The sequence below is a fragment of the Somniosus microcephalus genome, chromosome 12 (genome assembly GCF_052327205.1).
Source record: "Somniosus microcephalus isolate GS21.2 chromosome 12, FLI_Smic_1.0, whole genome shotgun sequence".
Lineage (NCBI taxonomy): Eukaryota > Metazoa > Chordata > Chondrichthyes > Squaliformes > Somniosidae > Somniosus > Somniosus microcephalus.
In genome coordinates this window covers 13,379,795-13,399,557 of record NC_140998.1, presented here as the reverse complement: position 1 = coordinate 13,399,557, position 19,763 = coordinate 13,379,795, and the positions used below count along the sequence as shown (strand labels likewise).

At 46.5% G+C, this 19,763-nt stretch overlaps 1 protein-coding gene across 1 annotated transcript in view; it reads left to right on the top strand.

The window, feature by feature from the left end:
• The first annotated feature begins 1,450 nt into the window (after nucleotides 1–1,450).
• LOC147109030 (uncharacterized) overlaps nucleotides 1,451–19,763 on the top strand; it is a 195,981-nt gene continuing 177,668 nt past the window's right edge. Inside the window, exons 1-4 of the mRNA XM_086004169.1 lie at nucleotides 1,451–1,514; nucleotides 3,809–3,891; nucleotides 4,985–5,093; nucleotides 5,778–5,927. Of these exons, the coding sequence (XP_085860295.1) occupies nucleotides 1,451–1,514; nucleotides 3,809–3,891; nucleotides 4,985–5,093; nucleotides 5,778–5,927 (406 nt within the window). The remainder of the gene's footprint in view (nucleotides 1,515–3,808; nucleotides 3,892–4,984; nucleotides 5,094–5,777; nucleotides 5,928–19,763) is intronic.

Here is a 19,763-nt window from a genome sequence, read left to right as displayed (position 1 = left end):
TAGAACATAGAGATAGCTGTGATATTACAGTAAGTACAAGAGAGGCAACCGAGCTGATAGAATTCCAAACTGACAGTCCTCCAAAATTGGGACGAACCAATGGAAATTAGGTTGGGGAGGACCAGTGGTCACAAATTTAAGTTGTACAAGGCCAGATCTAGGTTAGATGTCGGGGGGTGGTTCTTTTCCCAGAGAATAGTGGACCTTGTACAGGCGGCCGTCTCATGTGGTGGATGCACAGACTGAGTGGACCTTGTGCAGACTGATACCTGGGATGGCAGGAATGACGTATGAGGAGAGATTGGGTCAATTAGGCTTATACTCGCTGGAGTTTAGAAGAATGAGAGGGGATCTCATTGAAATTTATAAAATTCTAACAGGATTAAACAGACTAGATGCAGGAAGGATGTTCCCGATGGCGGGGAGTCCAGAACCAGGGGTCACAGTCTAAGGATAAGGGGTAAGCCATTTAGGGCTGAGACGAGGAGGAATTTCTTCACCCAGAGAGTGGTGAACCTGTGGCATTCTCTACCACACAGGGCAGTTGAGGCCAATTCATTAAATATATTCAAGAAGGAGTTAGATATATTTCTTAAGGCTAAAGGGATCAAGGGATATGGAGAGAAGGCAGGGACAGGGTACTGAATTTGGATGATCAGCCATGATCACATTGAATGGCGGAGCAGGCTCGAGGGGCCGAATGGCCTACTCCTGCTCCTATCTTCTATGTTTCTATGCTGATTTGCTGAATTCCTTCAAGCGAGAGCTGGACCTGTTCCTGGCTGGGGCGGAGATCACCTCTTACAGAAGGCCGGTACAACAGGGAATTCAGGCCCAGAGTGATCTCCTGAACTAGTTTCGATCACCTAGCTGGGTCGGAGAGGGATTTCCCAGATTTCTACCCCCCTAAATTGCCCTGGGTGTTTTATCTGTTTTTTTTTTGCCTCTCCTGGGAGATCCCATGGTTTCGGGGTGGGGTGGGGAGCGTATATATTGTGATACACAAGGTATCGCAGTTGTGTGGGGCAAGCTGGGTGGCCCAGAGCATCTTTACCTGTCCGTCATTGTTCGTATGTTCATAAGAGAAAATTGAAATTGAAGTGTCAGAGCGTTAATTGTGCTATTTAAAGGGGATTCTTTTGATGTGATTTGCAGCCTGAATATCTGTTTTGGTCAGTATCACAACTTGATTGCAGATTATATCACATGACATACAAGACACCAATGTTCCCTTTAAGTTGTGCGGCCATGTGGCCGCATAACTGTCTAGAGCTCCTGTGCAGACAGCCCAGACACTAGTCCAGAAGCTGCTAGACTGTCATAAGGACACAACTGACTCGCTAATGTCCTTTAGGGAAGGGAACGTACCACCCCTAATTGGTTTGGCCTACACATGACTCCAGCCCCGCACTGCCTGTTTGACTCTCAATGCCCCTCAGGCCAACTCGGGATGGACGAGAAATTCTGCCTTGCCAGTGTCGCCAACATCCCAAGGATGGATTTTAAAGAAACATGTGAAGTTGGCACTAAATAGGCACTATCTTTGCGGGATTCATTTACACACTTACAAAATACAACCAGTAAACCAGAGAACGTGAGTACAAATCCCACCAAGGTAGTTTGAGAATTTGAATTCAGTTTAAAAAAAATCTGGAAATAAAAAGCTGGTGTCAGTAAAAATGACCGTGAAGTTGTCGGATTGTCGTAAAAATCCAACTGGCTCACGAATGTCTTTTCGAGAAGGAAGCCTGCCGTCCTTGCCCGGCCTGGGCCGAAACCAAGAAATTGATAAAGAGAGAGAAAGTAGAATATGAGAGTAAACGAGCAAGATTGTAAAAGCTTCTATAGGTATGTAAAAAGGAAGAGATTAGCAATAGTAAACATGGGTCCCTTACAGGCAGAGACAGCAGAAAATTATATTGGGGAACAAGGAAATGGCAGAGACATTAAACAAATACTTTGCATCTCTCTTCAAGGAAGAAGACACAAAACCATTCCGAAAATAGTGGGGAACCAAAGATCTAGTGAGAATAAGGAACTGAAAGAAATTACTGCAGTATTAGTAAAGAAATAGTATTGGAGAAATTACTGGGATTAAAAGCCAACAAATCCCATGGACCTGATGGCCTACATCCTAGGGTTTTAAAAGAGGAGGCTATAGAGATAGTGGATGCATTGGTTTTGAACTTCCAGAATTCTCTAGATTCTAGAAGAGCCCTGCGGATTGGAAGGTAGCAAATGTAGACCCGTTCTTCAAGAAAGGAGGGAGAGAGAAAACAGGGACCTACAGACCAGTTCGCCTGACATCAGTCGTAGAGAAAATGCTCGAATCTATTATTAGGGATGTGGTAACAGGGCAATTAGAAACTTATAATATGGTTGGGCAGAGTCAACACAGATTTATGAAAGGGAAATTGTGTTTGACAAATCTGTTAGAGTTTTTTGAGATTGTAACTAGCAGGGTAGATAAGAGGGAACCAGTAGGTGTGGTGTATTTGGATTTTCAAAAAGCATTCGATAAGGTGCCACACAAGAGGTTATTACACAAAATTAGGGCTCATGGGATTGGCATGGATTGAGGATTGGTTAATGGACAGAAAATAGAGAGTAGGAATAAACGGGTCATTTTCGGGTTGGCAGGCTGTAACTAGTGGGGTACCGCAAGGATCAGTGTTTGGGCCTCGGCTATTCACAATCTGTATCAATGATTTGGATGAGGGGACCAAATGTCATATATCCAAGTTTGCTGCCGATACAAAGCTAGGTAGGAAAGTGAGTTGTGAGCAGGATGTAAAGAGGCTCCAAAGGGATATAGACAGGTTAAGAAAGTGGGCAAGAACATGGCAGAAGGAATATAATGTGGAAAAGTGTAAAGTTATCCACTTTAGTAGGAAAAATAGAAAAGCAGAGTATTTTTTAAATGGTGAGAGATTGGGAAATGTTGTTGTTCAGAGGGACCTGGGTGTCCTTGTACACGAATCACTGAAAGTTAACATGCAGGTACAGCAAGCAATTAGGAAAGCAAATGGTATGTTGGCCTTTATTACAAGAGGATTTGAGTATAAGAGTAAAGACATCTTACTGCAATTATATAGGGCCCTGGTGAGACCACACCTGGAGTACTGTGCACAGTTTTGGTCTCCTTACCTAAGGAAGGATATACTTGCCATAGAGGGAGTGCAACGAAGGTTCACCAGACTGGTTCCTGGGATGGGGGGATTGTCCTATGAATAGAGATTGAGTAGACCAGGCCTATATTCTCTAGAGTTTAGAAGAATGAGAGGTGATCTCATTGAAACATATAAAGTTCTTTCAGGGCTTGACAGGGTAGATGCAGGGAGGATGTTTCCCCTGGCTGGGGAGTCTAGAACCAGGGGTCACAGTCTCAGAATAAGGGGTCGGCCATTTAGGACTGAGATGAGGAGAAATTTCTTCACTCAGAGGGTGGTGAATCTTTGGAATTCTCTACCCCAGAGGGCTGTGGAGGCTCAGTCGTTGAGTATATTCAATACAGAGATCGATAGATTTTTGGATACTAAGGGAATCGAGGGATATGGGGATAGCGCGGGAAAGTGGAGTTGAGGTCGAAGATCAGCCATGATCTTATTGAATGGCGGAGCAGGCTCGAGGGGCCGAATGGCCGACTCCTGCTCCTATTTCTTATGTTCTTATGTATCTTCACTCATGTGACACCATGGCCTGTGGGGTCATAACATTTCCAAGGAGTGTGTTAAGTCTGACACCAAAGGGGTGTGTATATCAAACAGAGAAATAAATGTTGTGAATTTTTAACATGATTATCATGCAGGCAGCGAGACCCAGGACATTGGAGCGGAAGACTTCAAGTATCGGACACGAAGCGAAAGGGTCGGCACATCAGGAGCAGATGAGGTGACTGACTCGAGAATTGAACTGGGCTAAAACAGTGAGAGGATTGCACTTTGCTGTATGTGAATCTTGACGAGACTAAAGGCACTGGTGTAGAATTCTCTAAAGAAGGAATTATCATCCCAATTATTTATTTTGGCAATTTTCTTTCATAGACTCATACAGCTCAGAAGGAGGCTTTTCGGCCCATCATGCCTGTGCTGGCTCTCTGAAAGAGCGATCCAATTAGTCCCACTCCCCTTACTCGTTCCCATGATCCTGCAAATTTTTCCTTTTCCAATTCTCTACTGAAAGTTACTATTGAACCTGCTTCCACCGCCCTTTCAGGCAGCGCGTTCCAGATCACAACAACTCGCTGCGTAAAAAAAAAAAAATTCTCCTCATCTCCCCACTGTTCCTTGGCCAAGCACCTTAAAAATTAATTTGGTCCCCATCTCTCCTGATTGTACCATCCCACAGTTGCCAACTGCCCCCTGGCCCCTTCCCGTCAGCTGCCAATCTTGATATGCGAGCCCTGGTAGTGAGCATCAGAGGCTGACCAACCATGAAGGGCATCACAGCAGAGCCTGACACTATCCTCACCAGAATGGCCGCGCGTGCTCACTTTCCAGCAGGAGTAACTGGGTAGCACGAGCTGTGACTTGTCGAGAGAGGCGGCATCTTAATTACCGCACTACAGTCCTGGCCTTGACTCAGATCGACTAACTCAGTACAGACTGGGATTAGTACCACAGTGAGCCGTGTCTTTTACCTACTGTAGAACCAGGAAGCTCTGTCTTGAATCTGTTAATATATTAATAATCTTATGTCTGTCAACTCTTTCTATTTGAAATCTCTGTGCCCACATTTATAATGTAAATTTCCTATGTAAACCTGTCACACTGTAATAACACGCCCCGCCAGGGGTGGCGCTGCAGCACCTCCGTTTTGCATCTCTCAGCCCCTCAGCCTCAGTACTGCAGAGAAACGCCTGTGCTTCATTGGCTGTAAAGTACTTTGGGACATCCTGAGGTTGTGAAAGGTGCTATAGAAATGCATGTCTTTCTTTCTTTAATCTAACGCTCTCCAATTCTGACTGTCCAAAAACCTGTTCCAGGACATTCATGTCTCAGGAGTGTCTGTGTCACTGGAGAAAATGACGACTGAGGAAGTTTGCGAATGGCTGATCGACTCCGGCTTCCAGTCATGCGTAGAGCGTGTCAAAGGTAAGGAGATTGATGCCTGTGTGTGTGCTTCACTTAGTCAGAAACTCGGTGTAAATTTGATGTGTTTCAACAGACATAGAAATCCGTAGGCCGGGAAGTCCTCCCCTCCCCGAGAGCTGCGCCCGTCTGCCCTCTCCATTGGGCATGAAAGATCCTACGGTACTATCTGAAGAAGAACAGAGGAGTTCTCCGTGGTGTCCTGGCCAATATCTATCCCTCAACTAACAACACAAAAAAAAAGATGATCTGGTCGTTATCACATTACTGTTTGTGGGAGCTTGCTGTGCGCAAATTGCCTGCCGCATTTCCTACATTACAACAGTGACTACATTTCAAAAAGTACTTCATTGACTGTGATGCACTTTGGGACGTCCTGAGGTTGTGAAAGTTGCCGTATAAATGCACTTTCTTTCTTAACTCGATCAAGTGGGGCTTAGTCACGTAATTGTTTAGTTCAAATTTGCCTGAGTTGCCATTTTATTCCTCTATTTTCTGACCCCCTTCCTTTGCTTCAATGCCACCATTTTGTGGCTATTTTCTCCCCAGCTAAAATGTGACAGTATCTTTCTGGGAGTGTTCCTGGATCCCCCTCATTTGGTTCATTCCTTCGCTCGCGGCCTTCCTTACATCGGGAGGTGCCAGGTCATGCTCCCCATAATGTCGGTCTGTCTCCTTTCTCTTTAGAACTCGGGATTACCGGTCAGCATTTAGCCAACACTGACCCGGAGCTGTTTGACCAGCTGAAGTTACAAGGCGCAGAGGACAGAGAGCATCTGCTGTTCGCCCTCTACCAGCAACTCAATCCCTCGGACCTGAATGTCAAGCAGATACTGGGTAAGAAATGGAGAGACCTGAGCTCGGTAAGGATAGGGCACTCAATACATTGAACAGACAGCAGTTACTGGTGCTGGACCAGAGGTTGTGAGTTCAAACCCAGCCACGGGAAGTAGTGACACTGAATTCAGTAAGAGTGGTCATTTCTGGCCTAGCTCATGAAAAGTGACCATGGAAGCTATCAGATTGTCATCAAAACCCAATTGGTTGACTAATATCCTTCAGGGAAGGGAATCTGCCATCTTACTTAGTCTGGTCTACACATGACTCCAGCCCCACACTATGTGGTTGAGTTTTAGCTATTCAAGGAGAAGGTCCACCATCACGTCTTCAGAGCTACTAGGGATGAGCAATAAATCCTGAGAATCAATAAGATCAACTGTGTACATGTGCAATTAACAAAATTATAAAATACTGGAGCAGGCGTCTTGAAGCTTGTTCTTTTCTTGGGCCCATTACCTGTGCACCATTGTAAGGTTCTTGGGCTGGACACCAACTTGGTTTCAAATAATCTTTACTGAGTTTGACCGAGTCTTGAAACACTCAATGTCTTAAGCAATAGTTATACAGAGAAATAAACGATAATACCCACTTTCGTTCTGGATAGGGAGCGTTATCTTCGTCAATTCTTTCGTTTTTGTCTCTTTCTACAAATTGTGAAGAAAGGCTTAATATCTTTATAGGGCTCTAGTCATGCACAGCCTTCCCTTAAAAGGAATTGTTTTTTCAGTTTTCTAACTGGTCTGTTGATCATTGTCATGTTTGTTTGTGATATAGACTACCCTCTTATCTGGGAGGCCACTGGCCCCGTATTCAGCACTCTTTGCTAACAAAAGACCACTCCTTGCTGACAAAGCATTTTCTTGCTAAATGTCATCCATACCCTGAAGAATCCTGGGATTGAGTAACTTGACCATTTTATTATGTCTAGCCACAGTACAAATTTACAAACTATTATTCAGTGAAAAGAAAGCCAAAGCCTTAATCATAAGGGATTAAACCAAATCCTAATGCTACATATATAAGAATAGAATATCCGACACCATATTCAACTCATGTCCCCATTAATCTCCACCCACCTCCAGTTGCTGAAACAGGTCTCTGTGCTTTGATTCAATTTTTCAATTCAATTCAATTCAAATGCTTTATTGGCATGAAAGTTTACAGGGAACCATATTGCCAAAGCTTACATAACAAAAAGTACAGTTTTCCAACATTCTGTAGGTGTCAAACAATTTTGACCTTTGTTGGGTACATACAATATTACTTTAAACAATATTAATTTAAACAGTCTTTGTACATCAGTGGGTATATTCAGTATTAATTTTAAACAGTCCTCAGGTTGTGACATGTTGTTACATATTTGGCACCAAGGTATGGTCTGTCTCCTTCTCCCAGGACTAATCTTAATTTTGACAGGTCATCCAATTCCTTGAAATCTGGGGTTGTTTGGCTGAGCTTGTCAAATAATATGTTTCTTGATGTGTTGAATTTTTCGCATTTTAGGAGGAAATGCATCTCTGTCTCAACCTCGCCGGCCAGACATTGATCACATATTCTATTCTCTCTAGGCTGCCAGGATTTCTTGTATCTTCCTTTTTCAATTGCCAGTTGGTGGTCGCTTAGTCTGTACCTGGTGAGGGTCTGTCTCTGTTTTGTGTCTCTGATGGTCGAGAGATAGTCTGCCAGTTTATATTCTCTTTTTAGGGCCCGGTAACATTCTAATCTGCTTTGGCTTTTGGTTATTTTGTTCCAATGTTCCAGGTAGGTTTCTTTGCTTTGTTTAATGATTTGGTTCACTCGGATTGGTGTTTGGACGGCAGTGTTGGTCTGGGACTGGTCAGGGTCCGGCTGAGTAGGAGTACTTAGTTTCAGTAGCAGCTGACTCAGGGGACTCTTTTCTGGGTTTAGCTCTTGGGTCTGGATGGCTTTAAAATGAAGGGTGTCTGGGGAGCTAGATTTGAGGTGATTTAGGAAGTTTAGTGCTCGTTTTTGGATGTTTATTATCAGTGGGTATCTGCCTAGTTCGGCTCTGCATGCATTTGTTGGTGTTTTCCTTTGGGTGCGAAGGATGCTTCGGCAAAATTCTGCATGTAGGGCTTCTCTTGTGTGTTTTTCCCATTTAGTGTAGCTATGGTGATTGAGCGGGCCCCATACTTCACTACCGTACAGCGCAATCGGCAGGATTATGCTGTCAAATATTTTTAGCCAGATTTTGATTGGGATTTGGATGTTGTAGAATTTTCTTTTTATTGCATATAGGGCTCTTCGGGCTTTTTCTTTTAGTGCATTCACTGCTATGCTGAAGCTCCCTGATGCTGTAATGGTTAGACCAAGGTAAGTGTAGCTCATAGTGTGTCCTATGATGGTATCACTGAGAGTAAACTGGTATTTGTTTTCCTGACATCTGGGCCTTTTTTGAAAAATCATGATGTTGGTTTTCTTTAGATTTACTGTTAGGGCCCAATTTTGGCAGTATTTGTCGAGTAGGTCTAGTTGTTGCTGTAATCCATGTTCTGTGGGAGACAGCAGAACCAGGTCGTCCGCATAGAACAGGGATTTCACTTCTCCATCCAGGAGACATAGACCCGGTGACTCGCTTTGCTCCAGCATGTCTGCTAGTTCATTTATGTATATGTTGAACAGGGTCGGGCTCAAATTGCAGCCCTGCTGGACGCCTCTTCTCTGGGTGAAGAAACAGGTGCGTTTGCCTCCAATTTTGACACCGCATTTATTTTTCAGATACATCGATTTAATAAGGTCATAGACTTTGCCCCCTATTCCACACTGAAGAAGTTTGTAATAGAGCCCTTCGTGCCAGATAGAGTCAAAGGCTTTCTTGAAGTCAATGAAACAAGCGAATATTTTCCCATTTTTTGTTTGGTGTACATGCTTTTCAATGAGAGTGTGAAGGGTATAGATATGGTCGGTGGTGCGGTGTTTTGGAAGAAAGCCTATTTGATTTTTTCTAAGGATCTTATGTTTGTTAAGAAAATCCAGTAATCTACTATTTAGAATACTGCAGAATAACTTCCCTAGACAACTGTTGACACAGATGCCACGGTAGTTATTTGGGTCTGATTTGTTTCCACTTTTATATATGGGAGAGATGAGTCCTTGGCACCAGATATCGGGAAAACAGCCTGAACGTAATATGATGTTGAATAACTTGAGTACCGCACCCTGCATCTCCATATTGCTGAACTTGAGCATTTCATTTTTGATGTTGTCTGGACCACAGGCTTTCTTTAGGTGGAGAGATTTTGTTTTTGTGGCCAGTTCTTTCCATGTGATTGGGGAGTCTAGAGGGTTTTGGTTGTCTTTAATTGTTGCTTCTAATGTGTGGAGTTTTTCTGTGACATGATGTTGACTTGGGTTTGTTTCGTTTATTGGGATGTCTTTGTAGAGGTTTTCAAAATGTGTTCTCCAGATGTCGCCATCTTGGATTGGTAATGCTTGCAATTGTGTTGTACTCAGGTTATTCCACATTTCCCAGAATTGATTTGGATTAATGGAGTTTTCAATTTCTTCGAGTATTTTGTGGGTATAGTTTTGTGTTTTGTTCCTAATGGTGTGTTTATATCTTTTGAGGGTCTCATTGTATCTAGTGCGTAGGTCTGGATTGTTTGGTTGGCGATGTTTTTGGTTTGATATTTTTCTCAGGTCTTTTCTGGCATTTTTGCATTCGTGGTCAAACCATTTCTCATTTTTATTGTGTCTTTTGTAACGTTTCCTCTTCTGTTTCACAAGGTCGGCTTTTACAGCTGCCTCATGGAAGATCATATTTATATCATCTATGGCCATGTTTACACCATCTCTGGTGATCTCATATAGATTTTCTTTAAATTTTGATATTTTACTTGTGAGATCAGGTGAGTTTAGTGCTGTGATGAATTTGTCTCCACTGTCTGGGGCCCATCTGTATGTCTGGTTTATTTTATGGAGCTTACTGGGTTCCTTTTTTGTGTCTGTAGTTTGGGCAGAAAGTTTAAGGTACACATTTATTTGGTTATGGTCTGAGAGGGGGGATTGCTGCCTGACAGTGAATGCGTTGATATCGCAGGGGTCCAGGTCAGTGATTGTATAATCCACCACACTAGACCCAAGAGTTGAGGAATATGTGAGTCTCCCTAAGGAGTCCCCTCTGAACCTACCGTTAACTATGTACAGGCCTAAGGCTCGGCAGAGTTGCACTACCTCCCTACCGCTTTTATTTATTTCACAATCAAGGTTGTTCCGATTTGCGATGGCTGGTGTGACATATAAAGGGGTCTGGCCAAACACATGGTTGTTGCCCTGTGGGTCTATGAAGTCAGGTTCACATCCGGTCCTTGCATTTAGGTCCCCACATAGTAGCACCTTTCCTTGGGCCTGGAAATGGCTGATTTCCATGTGGAGAGTGTCAAATATCTCCTCTTCAAAATATGGCGATTGTATTGGAGGTATGTAGATCGCACATAAGTAAACATCTTTTTTTGCTATTCCTATATTTTTATCTAATTTTAGCCATACGTGTGATTTTCCCTGTTTTATCGGTGAGATGTGTTTGTCCAGTTCTCCTTTATACCACACCAAGATTCCCCCGGAGGTTCTGCCCTTGCGTGTTTTAGTGTTCTTTACTGAGGGCACAATGATTTCATGGTACATTGGAGGACAGTGGGTGGGCACGTCCTTTTGGCACCATGTTTCTGTTAACACAATTATATCAATGTCTTTTATAGCTTTTAGGAATTCAGGGTCTGTACTCTTCATCCCAAAAGTTGAGGAGCGGAGACCCTGGATATTCCAGCAGCTTATGTGGAAAGAACGCATTTATATAGTTCAAAAAACGAAATAAAATGGACCTATTTTGTGGGATGAGTGTGAAAACACTAGTTTCTATAATGCTAAATGACGATTTAGTATAAATTTCATGAGGCATGCACATACTGATATCTAGTAATAGTAATGATAAAATAACAATAATGATAATGATGAAGTAACAATATTAATAATTTAGTGCATTCCTCTCCGGCTTTCTATCAGGGTGTTCATCATCGTCATGATCTTTCTCAGTTCTTGGTCTACAGTCTGTGGTCTGGAGGGGGGTCTGGGGTCAGCTACAAAAGCACGGTTCTGTTGTTGGTTTTGTATAGGGGGGTGGGGGACAGTGGTGGTCCTGTTTGGGTTAGGGCTCCCAATGGTAGAGGGGGTGGGAGGGCTGCGTCTTTTGGCAATGTATATGAGGTTTTTTGCGAAGATCCACATCCGCTGTTTGAGTAGATGTATTTCGTCATAGAGGTCCCTTGTGTTGATGTTTGGGTGATGGGCCAGGTAGACGTTGGGGAGGGCAGTACATCTCGTGTCGATCTCCCTGTTGGTGTTGTGGATTATATAGGCTGGGGTGTCCTTTCTGGGCAGTAGTGTGGAGATCACGATCCGCGCCTCGGGGAATTCCCTGCTGGCCTTTTCCGCCATCCTGCTCACCGCCCTAGCAGTGCCTTCCCTTAGGGTGCGTAGGTCGTTTGTGCCTGTGTGGATCACAAGCCATTTGGGGCTTCCAAGGGATTCTTTGTTCAGGATCTTCATTGCATGGATTTATCCACCAGTGAGGCAATAACCCTTTCCCAAACATTCAGGCCCACAAGATTCAAACAGGAGAAACCAACGAGAAAGAAGTATAAACCCAAATGAGACTTAAGGGATGATAATTGGTCTTCGCAAGTAGTGCAAAAACAGTTGATAGCGAATCAGCACCTAGTTTTTACACTGTGCCTTTATTCATTTCCTATTGAAGTATCAGCTGCGTCTCATTGGGTCACACTCTCTCACCTCTGAGCCAGAAGGTTGTGGATTGAAGTCCCACATCCGGAGACTTCGAGCACAAGCATCTAGGCTGACACTCCCAGTGCAGTACTGAGGGAGTGCTGCACTGTCGGAGTTGCCATCTTTCAGCTGGGACGTTAAACCGAGGCCCCGTCTGTCCTCTCAGGTTGAAGTAAAAGATCCCATGGCACTATTTTGAAGAAGAGCAGAGGAATATCCCGGGTGTCCTGGGGCCAATATTTATCCCTCAATCAACTTCACAAAAAAACAGATTATCTGGCCATTAGCACATTGCTGATTGTGGGAGCTTGCTTTGTGCAAATTGGCTGCCGCATTTCCTGCATTACAACAGTGACTACACTTCAAGCAGTACTTCAATGGCTGTAAAGCAGTTTGAGATGTCCTGCAGTCGTGAAAGGTGCTATATAAATGCAAGTCTTTCTTTTCTTTTTGAAGTCAAGAAAATTGGACGAGTGTGGCGGAGACCACATAGGGACAGTAACACAATTCACTATGTATAGCCAATGTTGTTATCGCTCCACGTTATGTACGGAACTTGGTTGGGTTATCGGGGCAGGGTCCCTTTAAGAGTCGTCGATTGTGTGATGACGTCATAGCCCTGCGACGAGGCCGAGTCCCTCAGCCCATGCGGAGAGTTAAGAAAGCTAACACGCGTTTTTCTTTGCTGCTATGAAAGTCTCGCAGCCTGTTGATTTCCAGCGACTCCTACATTGGTGACCCCGTTTCGCTTTTGGACGTTTCCAAAGACTTTATCCGAGATGGCGACGAACGCCGTTTCTCTCAAATTACCGGAGTTTTGGGAACGGCAGGCTGCCGCTTGGTTCGCCCAGGCTGAGGCTCAGTTTGCACTCCGGGACATCACCGCGGACGACACGAAGTGTTATTACGTCGTCTCTGCTCTCGGCAGCTCCACCGCGGCCAGAGTCGTGAGCCTGCTCGAGGAACCCCCGGAGCACCACAAATTTGCGACGCTGAGAATGCACCTCCTAGAGACTTTTGGATTAACTGAACCCGAGCGCGCATGCCAGCTTCTCTCTCTACCCGGGCTTGGCGACACCAAGCCCTCAGAACTGATGGACCACATGTTAACCCTCCTGGGCAAGCACAAGCCGTGCTTCCTCTTCAGAGAACTGTTCCTACAACAGCTGCCAGGGCAGGTACGGTCGGCTTTAGCCAACTCTCATAATAGTGATTTCCGCGCCCTGGCCAAGGAGGCTGACAAATTTTTCTCCGCCGGGCAACAGTACTGCGTGGCCATGCCCCCACCGCCACAGCCCAATGGCGGCAGCCCCCAAGCATGTGCTTCTACCACACGCAGTTCGGCCCCAACGCTAAGAAGTGCCGGCCCCCGTGCAGCTTTATCGCGTTGGGAAACATGAAGGCTCACTCATTAGCTACCATGGCTGTTGTCCGTTCAGGTAGTCTGTTATTCATTACGGACACTGACTCTGGACGTCGTTTCCTCTGTGACACGGGTGCCCAGGTAAGCGTCCTGCCTGCGTCAACCGTAGACATACAGGGGGGGAACCACGGCCCCGACCTCGAAACCACCAATGGCAGTTCCATCCGTACTTTCGGGAAACGGAGCGTGGCGCTGTGTTTTGGCGGGCAGCGTTTCGCTTGGGACTTTGTTACAGTGAAAGTGTCCACCCCGCTTCTCGGCACTGACTTCCTCTGCGCCAATGGCCTTTTGGTGGATGTCAAGAACCGATGTCTCGTCAACGCTGAGACTTTCAGTTCGCTCCCGTGTTCGCTCAATGGTCCCGGCACGACGAAGTTGTCCAGCGCACTCTCGGCCTCCGACGAGTTTTCCCGCCTCCTCGCCAGGTTCCCAGACCTCACAAAGCCCACTTTCTCGTCTGCCGCCACCAAGCACGGGGTAGAACACCACATCCCGACCACCAGTCTGCCTGTCTACGACTGCGCTCGGCGCCTCAACCAGGGAAACTCACCATTGCTAAAGCCGAGTTCGACACGATGGAGCGCCTCGGCATCATTCGCCGGTCGAACAGTCCGTGGGCCTCACCCCTCCACATCGCACCGAAATGAGCGACGGACCTGGGTGAGGAGCAGCAAGGAGCAGCGGCAGTTTAAAAGCGGCGGATTCAGTGAGGCCCGACCAGAGCGACGGACCTGGGTGAGGAGCAGCAAGGAGCGGCGGCAGTTTAAAAGCGGCGGCAGCAGCGAGGCCTGACCAGAGCGACGGACCTGGGTGAGGAGCAGCGAGGAGCGGCGGCAGTTTAAAAGCGGCAGATTCAGCGAGGCCCGACCAGAGCGATGGACCTGGGTGAGGAGCAGCGAGGAGTGGCGGTAGTTTAAAAGCGGCAGCGAGGTGAGGCGTACCAACTCAGCAGCGGGAGAGAGAGGTAAAAAGTAATCAAAGTGTGACATCACTAGGAAGCAGGTAAGTGATTGGTTGGTGAGTATTTCTCTATTTTTAAACTTTAACTCTGTGGTTTATAGTTGCTAAAGTCTCTCTGGTGTAGTGGGGACTGTCGGTAAACCATTTAACTGTAGTGTAATTAGTGGGATTGATTGATTTAATTTAAATTCAATTAATTAAAGGGTAAGTCATGGCAGGACAGCCCGGCCACGTGGTATGTTCCTCCTGCGATATGTGGGAACTCAGGGACACTTCCTGTGTCCCTGACAACTACATGTGCAGGAAGTGCATCCAGCTGCAGCTACTGACAGACCGCATTGCGGCGCTGGAGCTGCGATTGGATGCATACTGGAGCGTTCACGATGCTTGGGACGTCGTGAATAGCACGTTTACAAAGTTGGACACACCGCAGGTAGAGGTTGGACAGGAAGAAAGGGAATGGGTGACCAACAGGCAGAGTACTAGGCGCAGGCAGGTCGTGCAGGGGTCCCCCTCTCAAACAGATACACCACTTTGAGTGCTGTTGAGGGGGATGGCTTATCAGATGAAAGCAGCAGCAGCCAACTTCCTGTCACCAGGGGTGGCTCTGCTGCACAGCACGGGAGGAAAAAGAGTGGTAGAACTATAGTAATAGGGGATTCTATTGTAAGGGGAATAGATAGGCGTTTCTGCGGTCGCAAACGAGACTCCAGGATGGTGTGTTGCCTCCCTGGTGCAAGGGTCAAGGATGTCTCAGAGCGGCTGCAGAACATCTTGGAAGGGGAGGGTGAACAGCCAGTTGTCATGGTGCATATAGGCACCAGCGATATAGGTAAAAAGCGGGATGAGGTCCTAAAAGCGGAATATAGGGAGTTAGGAGATAAATTAAAAAATAGGACCTCAAAGGTAGTAATCTCAGGATTGCTACCAGTGCCACGTGCTCGTCAGAGTAGAAATAGAAGGCTATTTCAGAAGAATACGTGGCTAGAGGAATGGTGCAACGGGGAGGGATTCAAGTTCCTGGGACATTGGAACCAGTTCTGGGGGAGGTGGGACCAGTTCAAACCGGACGGTTTGCACCTGGGCAGGGCTGAAACCGATGTCCTAGGGGGAGTGTTTGCTAGTGCTCTGGGGGAGGGTTTAAATTAAAATGGCAGGGGGTTGGGAACCCGGGCAGGGAGACAGAGGAAAGGAAAACAAGGATAAAAGCAAAAGATAGGAAGGAGAAAAACAAAAGTGGCAGTCAGAGAAATCAACGGTTTAAATCAAACGTGGCCACAGTAAATAATAATTCTAATAGGTCTAAGAGCGTTAAAAAAACAAGCCTGAAGGCTTTGTGTCTTAATGCAAGGAGCATTCGTAATAAGGTGGATGAATTGGCTGCGCAAATAGAAGTAAACGATTATGATTTAGTTGGGATTACAGAAACGTGGCTCAAGGATGGCCAAGGCTGGGAACTCAACATCCAGGGGTATTCGATATTCAGGAAAGATAGGCAGAAAGGAAAGGGAGGTGGGGTAGCATTACTGGTTAAAGAAGGGATTAATACAATTGTAATGAAGGATATTAGCTCTGATGATGTGGAATCTGTATGGGTAGAATTGAGAAATACTAAGGGGCAGAAAACGTTAGTGGGAGTGGTATATAGGCCTCCAAACAGTAAGGCGGAGGTTGGGGTTGGCATTAAAAGGGAAATTAAAGAAGCGTGCAATAAGGGCACAGCAGTCATCATGGGTGACTTTAATCTACATATAGATTGGGCTAACCAAATTAGTAACAATACTGTGGAGGAGGAATTCCTGGAGTGTTTACAGGATGGTTTCCTGGACCAATATGTCGAGGAACCAACCAGAGATCAGGCCATCTTTGACTGGGTATTATGTAACGAGAAAGGATTAATTAGCAATCCTGTTGTGCGAGGCCCCTTGGGTCGGAGCGATCATAATATGATCGAATTCTTCATTAAGATGGAGAATGAAGTAGTTGACTCAGCAACTAGGGTCCTAAATTTAAATAAAGGAAACTACGATGGTCTGAGGAGCGAGTTGGGTAGGATTGATTGAGGAATGTCACTCAAAGGGTTGACGGTGGATAGGCAATGGCAAACATTCAAAGACCGAATGGATGAGCTACAGAATTTGTTCATCCCAGATTCGCATAAAAATAAAACAAAAAAGGTGACTCAACCGTGGCTAACAAGGGAAATTAGGGATAGCATAAGATCCAAGGAGAGGACATATAAATTGGCCAGAAAAAGCAATAATCCTGAGGATTGGGAGCAGTTTAGGATTCAACAAAGGAGGACAAAGGGATTAATTAAGAAGGGGAAAATAGAATATGAGAGTAAGCTTTCATGGAACATAAAAACTGACTGTAAAAGCTTTTATAGATATGTGAAGAGAAAAAAGATTGGTGAAGTCAAGCGTAGGTCCCTTGCAGTCAGAATCAGGGGAATTTATAATGGGGAACAAAGAAATGGCTGACCAACTAAATACATATTTTGGTTCTGTCTTCACAAAGGAGGACACAAATAACCTCCCAGAGATGTCGGGGAACATAGGGTCTGATGAAAAGGTGGAACTGAAAGAAATCAGTATTTGTAGGGAAATGGTGTTAGGAAAATTGATGGGACTGAAGGCCGATAAATCCCCAGGGCCTGATAATCTACATCCTAGGGCACTTAAGGAAGTGGCCCTAGAAATAGTAGATGACTCTGGAACAGTAACCATGGATTGGAGGGTAGCTAATGTTACCACACTATTCAAAAAAGGTGGTAAAGAAAAAGTGGGGAATTAAGCCTGACATCGGTAGTGGGGAAAATGCTAGAGTCCATTATAAAAGATGTAATAGCAGAGCACTTGGAAAGCAGTGACAGGATCGGACAAAGTCAACCGGTGGATGTGGTGTATTTGGACTTTCAGAAGGCTTTCGATAAGGTCCCACATAAGAGATTAGCATGCAAAATTAAGGCACATGGGATTGGGGGCAAGGTATTGACTTGGATAGGTAACTGGTTGGCGGATAGAAAGCAAAGAGTTGGAATAAACGGGTCGTTTTCCGAGTGGCAGGCAGTGACTAGTGGGGTACCGCAAGGATCGGTCCTAGGACCCCAGCTGTTCACAATATACCTGTATATTAATGATCTGGACGAGGGAATTGGAGGTAATATCTCCAAATTTGCAGACGACACAAAGCTGGGTGGGAGGGTATGCTGTGAGGAGGATGTCGTGAAACTCCAGTACGACTTGGACAGGTTGGGTGATTGGGCAGAAACATGGCAAATGCACTATAATGTGGATAAATGTGAGGTTATCCACTTTGGTGGCAAAAACAGGAAGTCAGACTATTATTTGAATGGCAATAGATTGGGAGAAGGGGACGTGCAAAGAGACCTGGGTGTTCTTGTGCACCAGTCGCTGAAGGTAAGCATGCAGGTGCAGCAGGCGGTTAAGAAGGCAAATTGTATGTTGGCCTTCATAGCAAGAGGGTTCGAGTACAGGAACAAGGATGTCTTACTGCAGTTGTACAGGGCCTTGGTGAGACCACACCTTGAGTATTGTGTGCAGTTTTGGTCGCTTTATCTGAGGAAGGACGTTCTTGCCATGGAGGGAGTGCAGTGAAGATTCACCAGACTGATACCTGGGATGGCAGGAATGACGTATGAGGAGAGATTGTGTCGATTGGGCTTATACTCACTGGAGTTTAGAAGATTGAGAGGGGATCTCATCAAAACCTATTGATGCGCTATCAATTACTCATAAAAGACTGAGAGTTAGAAGAGTAACCAAAGGCTTTTATTAACAACAGAATGGAGGTCTGCCTCGAGTGGTCGACCGGTCCAGGATACAAGGGCTGGGGAGCAGTCACCTTTATACTAGGACCTGTGGGAGGAGTCAGCCGAGGCATGTCCAGGCATGTACACAGTGGAATACAAACAGGACAAACAGGAATACAAACAGTGGTTTACCACATTCACCCCTTGTTTAAAATTGAGTCCGGCGGGGTGAAGTGTATTAAAAGTTAGTGTATTGGAGTCTCTCCGGAGGTCTTGTCTGCCGCTGTGATCGGCGTGGCGACGGCAGGGGTAGTGAAGCTTCCGGCGTCGAGTCCAGCGTAGGCTGTGGCACAGGCGTGTCGTCCTCGTAGATGTCGAGCGGGTCGCGGGGCCCAGGCCTGCCGTCTGCTGGGGCTGGATATCGGATCGTGGGGGGGGGTGGTAGTGGGTAGTGGGTTACTGTGGTCCCCGAGGGTGCAAGGTCTCTTATGGAGACTGTGTCCTCCCGCCCGTCCGGGTATGCGATGTAAGCATACTGGGGGTTGGCGTGGAGGAGGTCGACCCTCTCGACCAGGGGGTCCGTTTTATGGGTCCTCACGTGTCTTCTCAGTAGGACCGGCCCTGGGGACGTCAGCCATGGCGGTAGCGACGTCCCTGATGTGGACTTCCTTGGGAAGACAAACATTTTCTCATGAGGGGTGGCGTTAGTGGCAGTGCAGAGCAGTGACCGAATAGAGTGGAGCGCATCGGGGAGCACATCCTGCCAGCGGGAGGTTGGAAGGCCCCTAGACTTTAAGGCTAGCAGGACGGCCTTCCAAACTGTCGCATTTTCTCTTTCCACCTGTCCGTTCCCCCGGGGGTTGTAACTGGTGGTCCTGCTTGTGGCAATACCCCTAGTTAGCAGGTACTGACAGAGTTCGTCGCTCATAAACGATGATCCCCGGTCGCTATGGATATAGCTGGGGAAGCCGAACAGGGTGAAGAGGTTGTTCCAACATTTAATGACCGTGGCACTGGTCATGTCCGGGCAGGGGAAGGCGAACGGGAAACGGGAGTACTCATCAATAATATTGAGGAAGTACACATTGCGGTCGGAGGAGGGGAGAGGCCCTTTAAAATCAACGCTCAGGCGCTCGAAGGGGCGAGTGGCTTTTATCAGGTGGGCCCTGTCTGGTCTATAAAAGTGTGGTTTGCACTCAGCCCAGACTTGGCAGTTCCTGGTCATGGTCCTGACCTCCTCAATAGAGTAAGGCAGGTTGCGGGCCTTGATGAGGTGGAAGAACCTGGTGACCCCCGGGTGGCAGAGGTCATTGTGGAGGACCCGTAGTCTATCGATCTGCGCGCTGGCGCAGGTGCCACGCGATAGCGCATCCGGGGGTTCATTTAGCTTCCCGGGCCGGTACAAGATCTCGTAGTTGTAGGTGGAAAGTTCGATTCTCCACCTCAAGATCTTGTCATTTTTGATTTTGCCCCTCTGCTTGTTGTTAAACATAAAAGCAACTGAACGCTGGTCAGTGAGCAGGGTAAATCGTTTTCCGGCCAGGTAGTGCCTCCAATGACGCACAGCCTCCACAATCGCCTGGGCCTCCTTCTCAACAGCGGAGTGTCTGGTCTCCGGGCCTTGGAGGGTTCGTGAAAAGAAGGCCACGGGTCTCCCCGCCTGATTGAGGGTAGCGGCCAGGGCAAAGTCGGACGCGTCGCTTTCCACCTGGAAGGGGATGGATTCGTCCACTGCGTGCATGGTGGCTTTGGCAATGTCCTCCTTGATACGGTGGAAGGCTAAGCGGGCCTCTGCCGTCAAGGGAAAAGAGGTGGACTTGATCAGCGGACGGGCCTTGTCCGCATAGTAGGGGACCCACTGGGCGTAATAGGA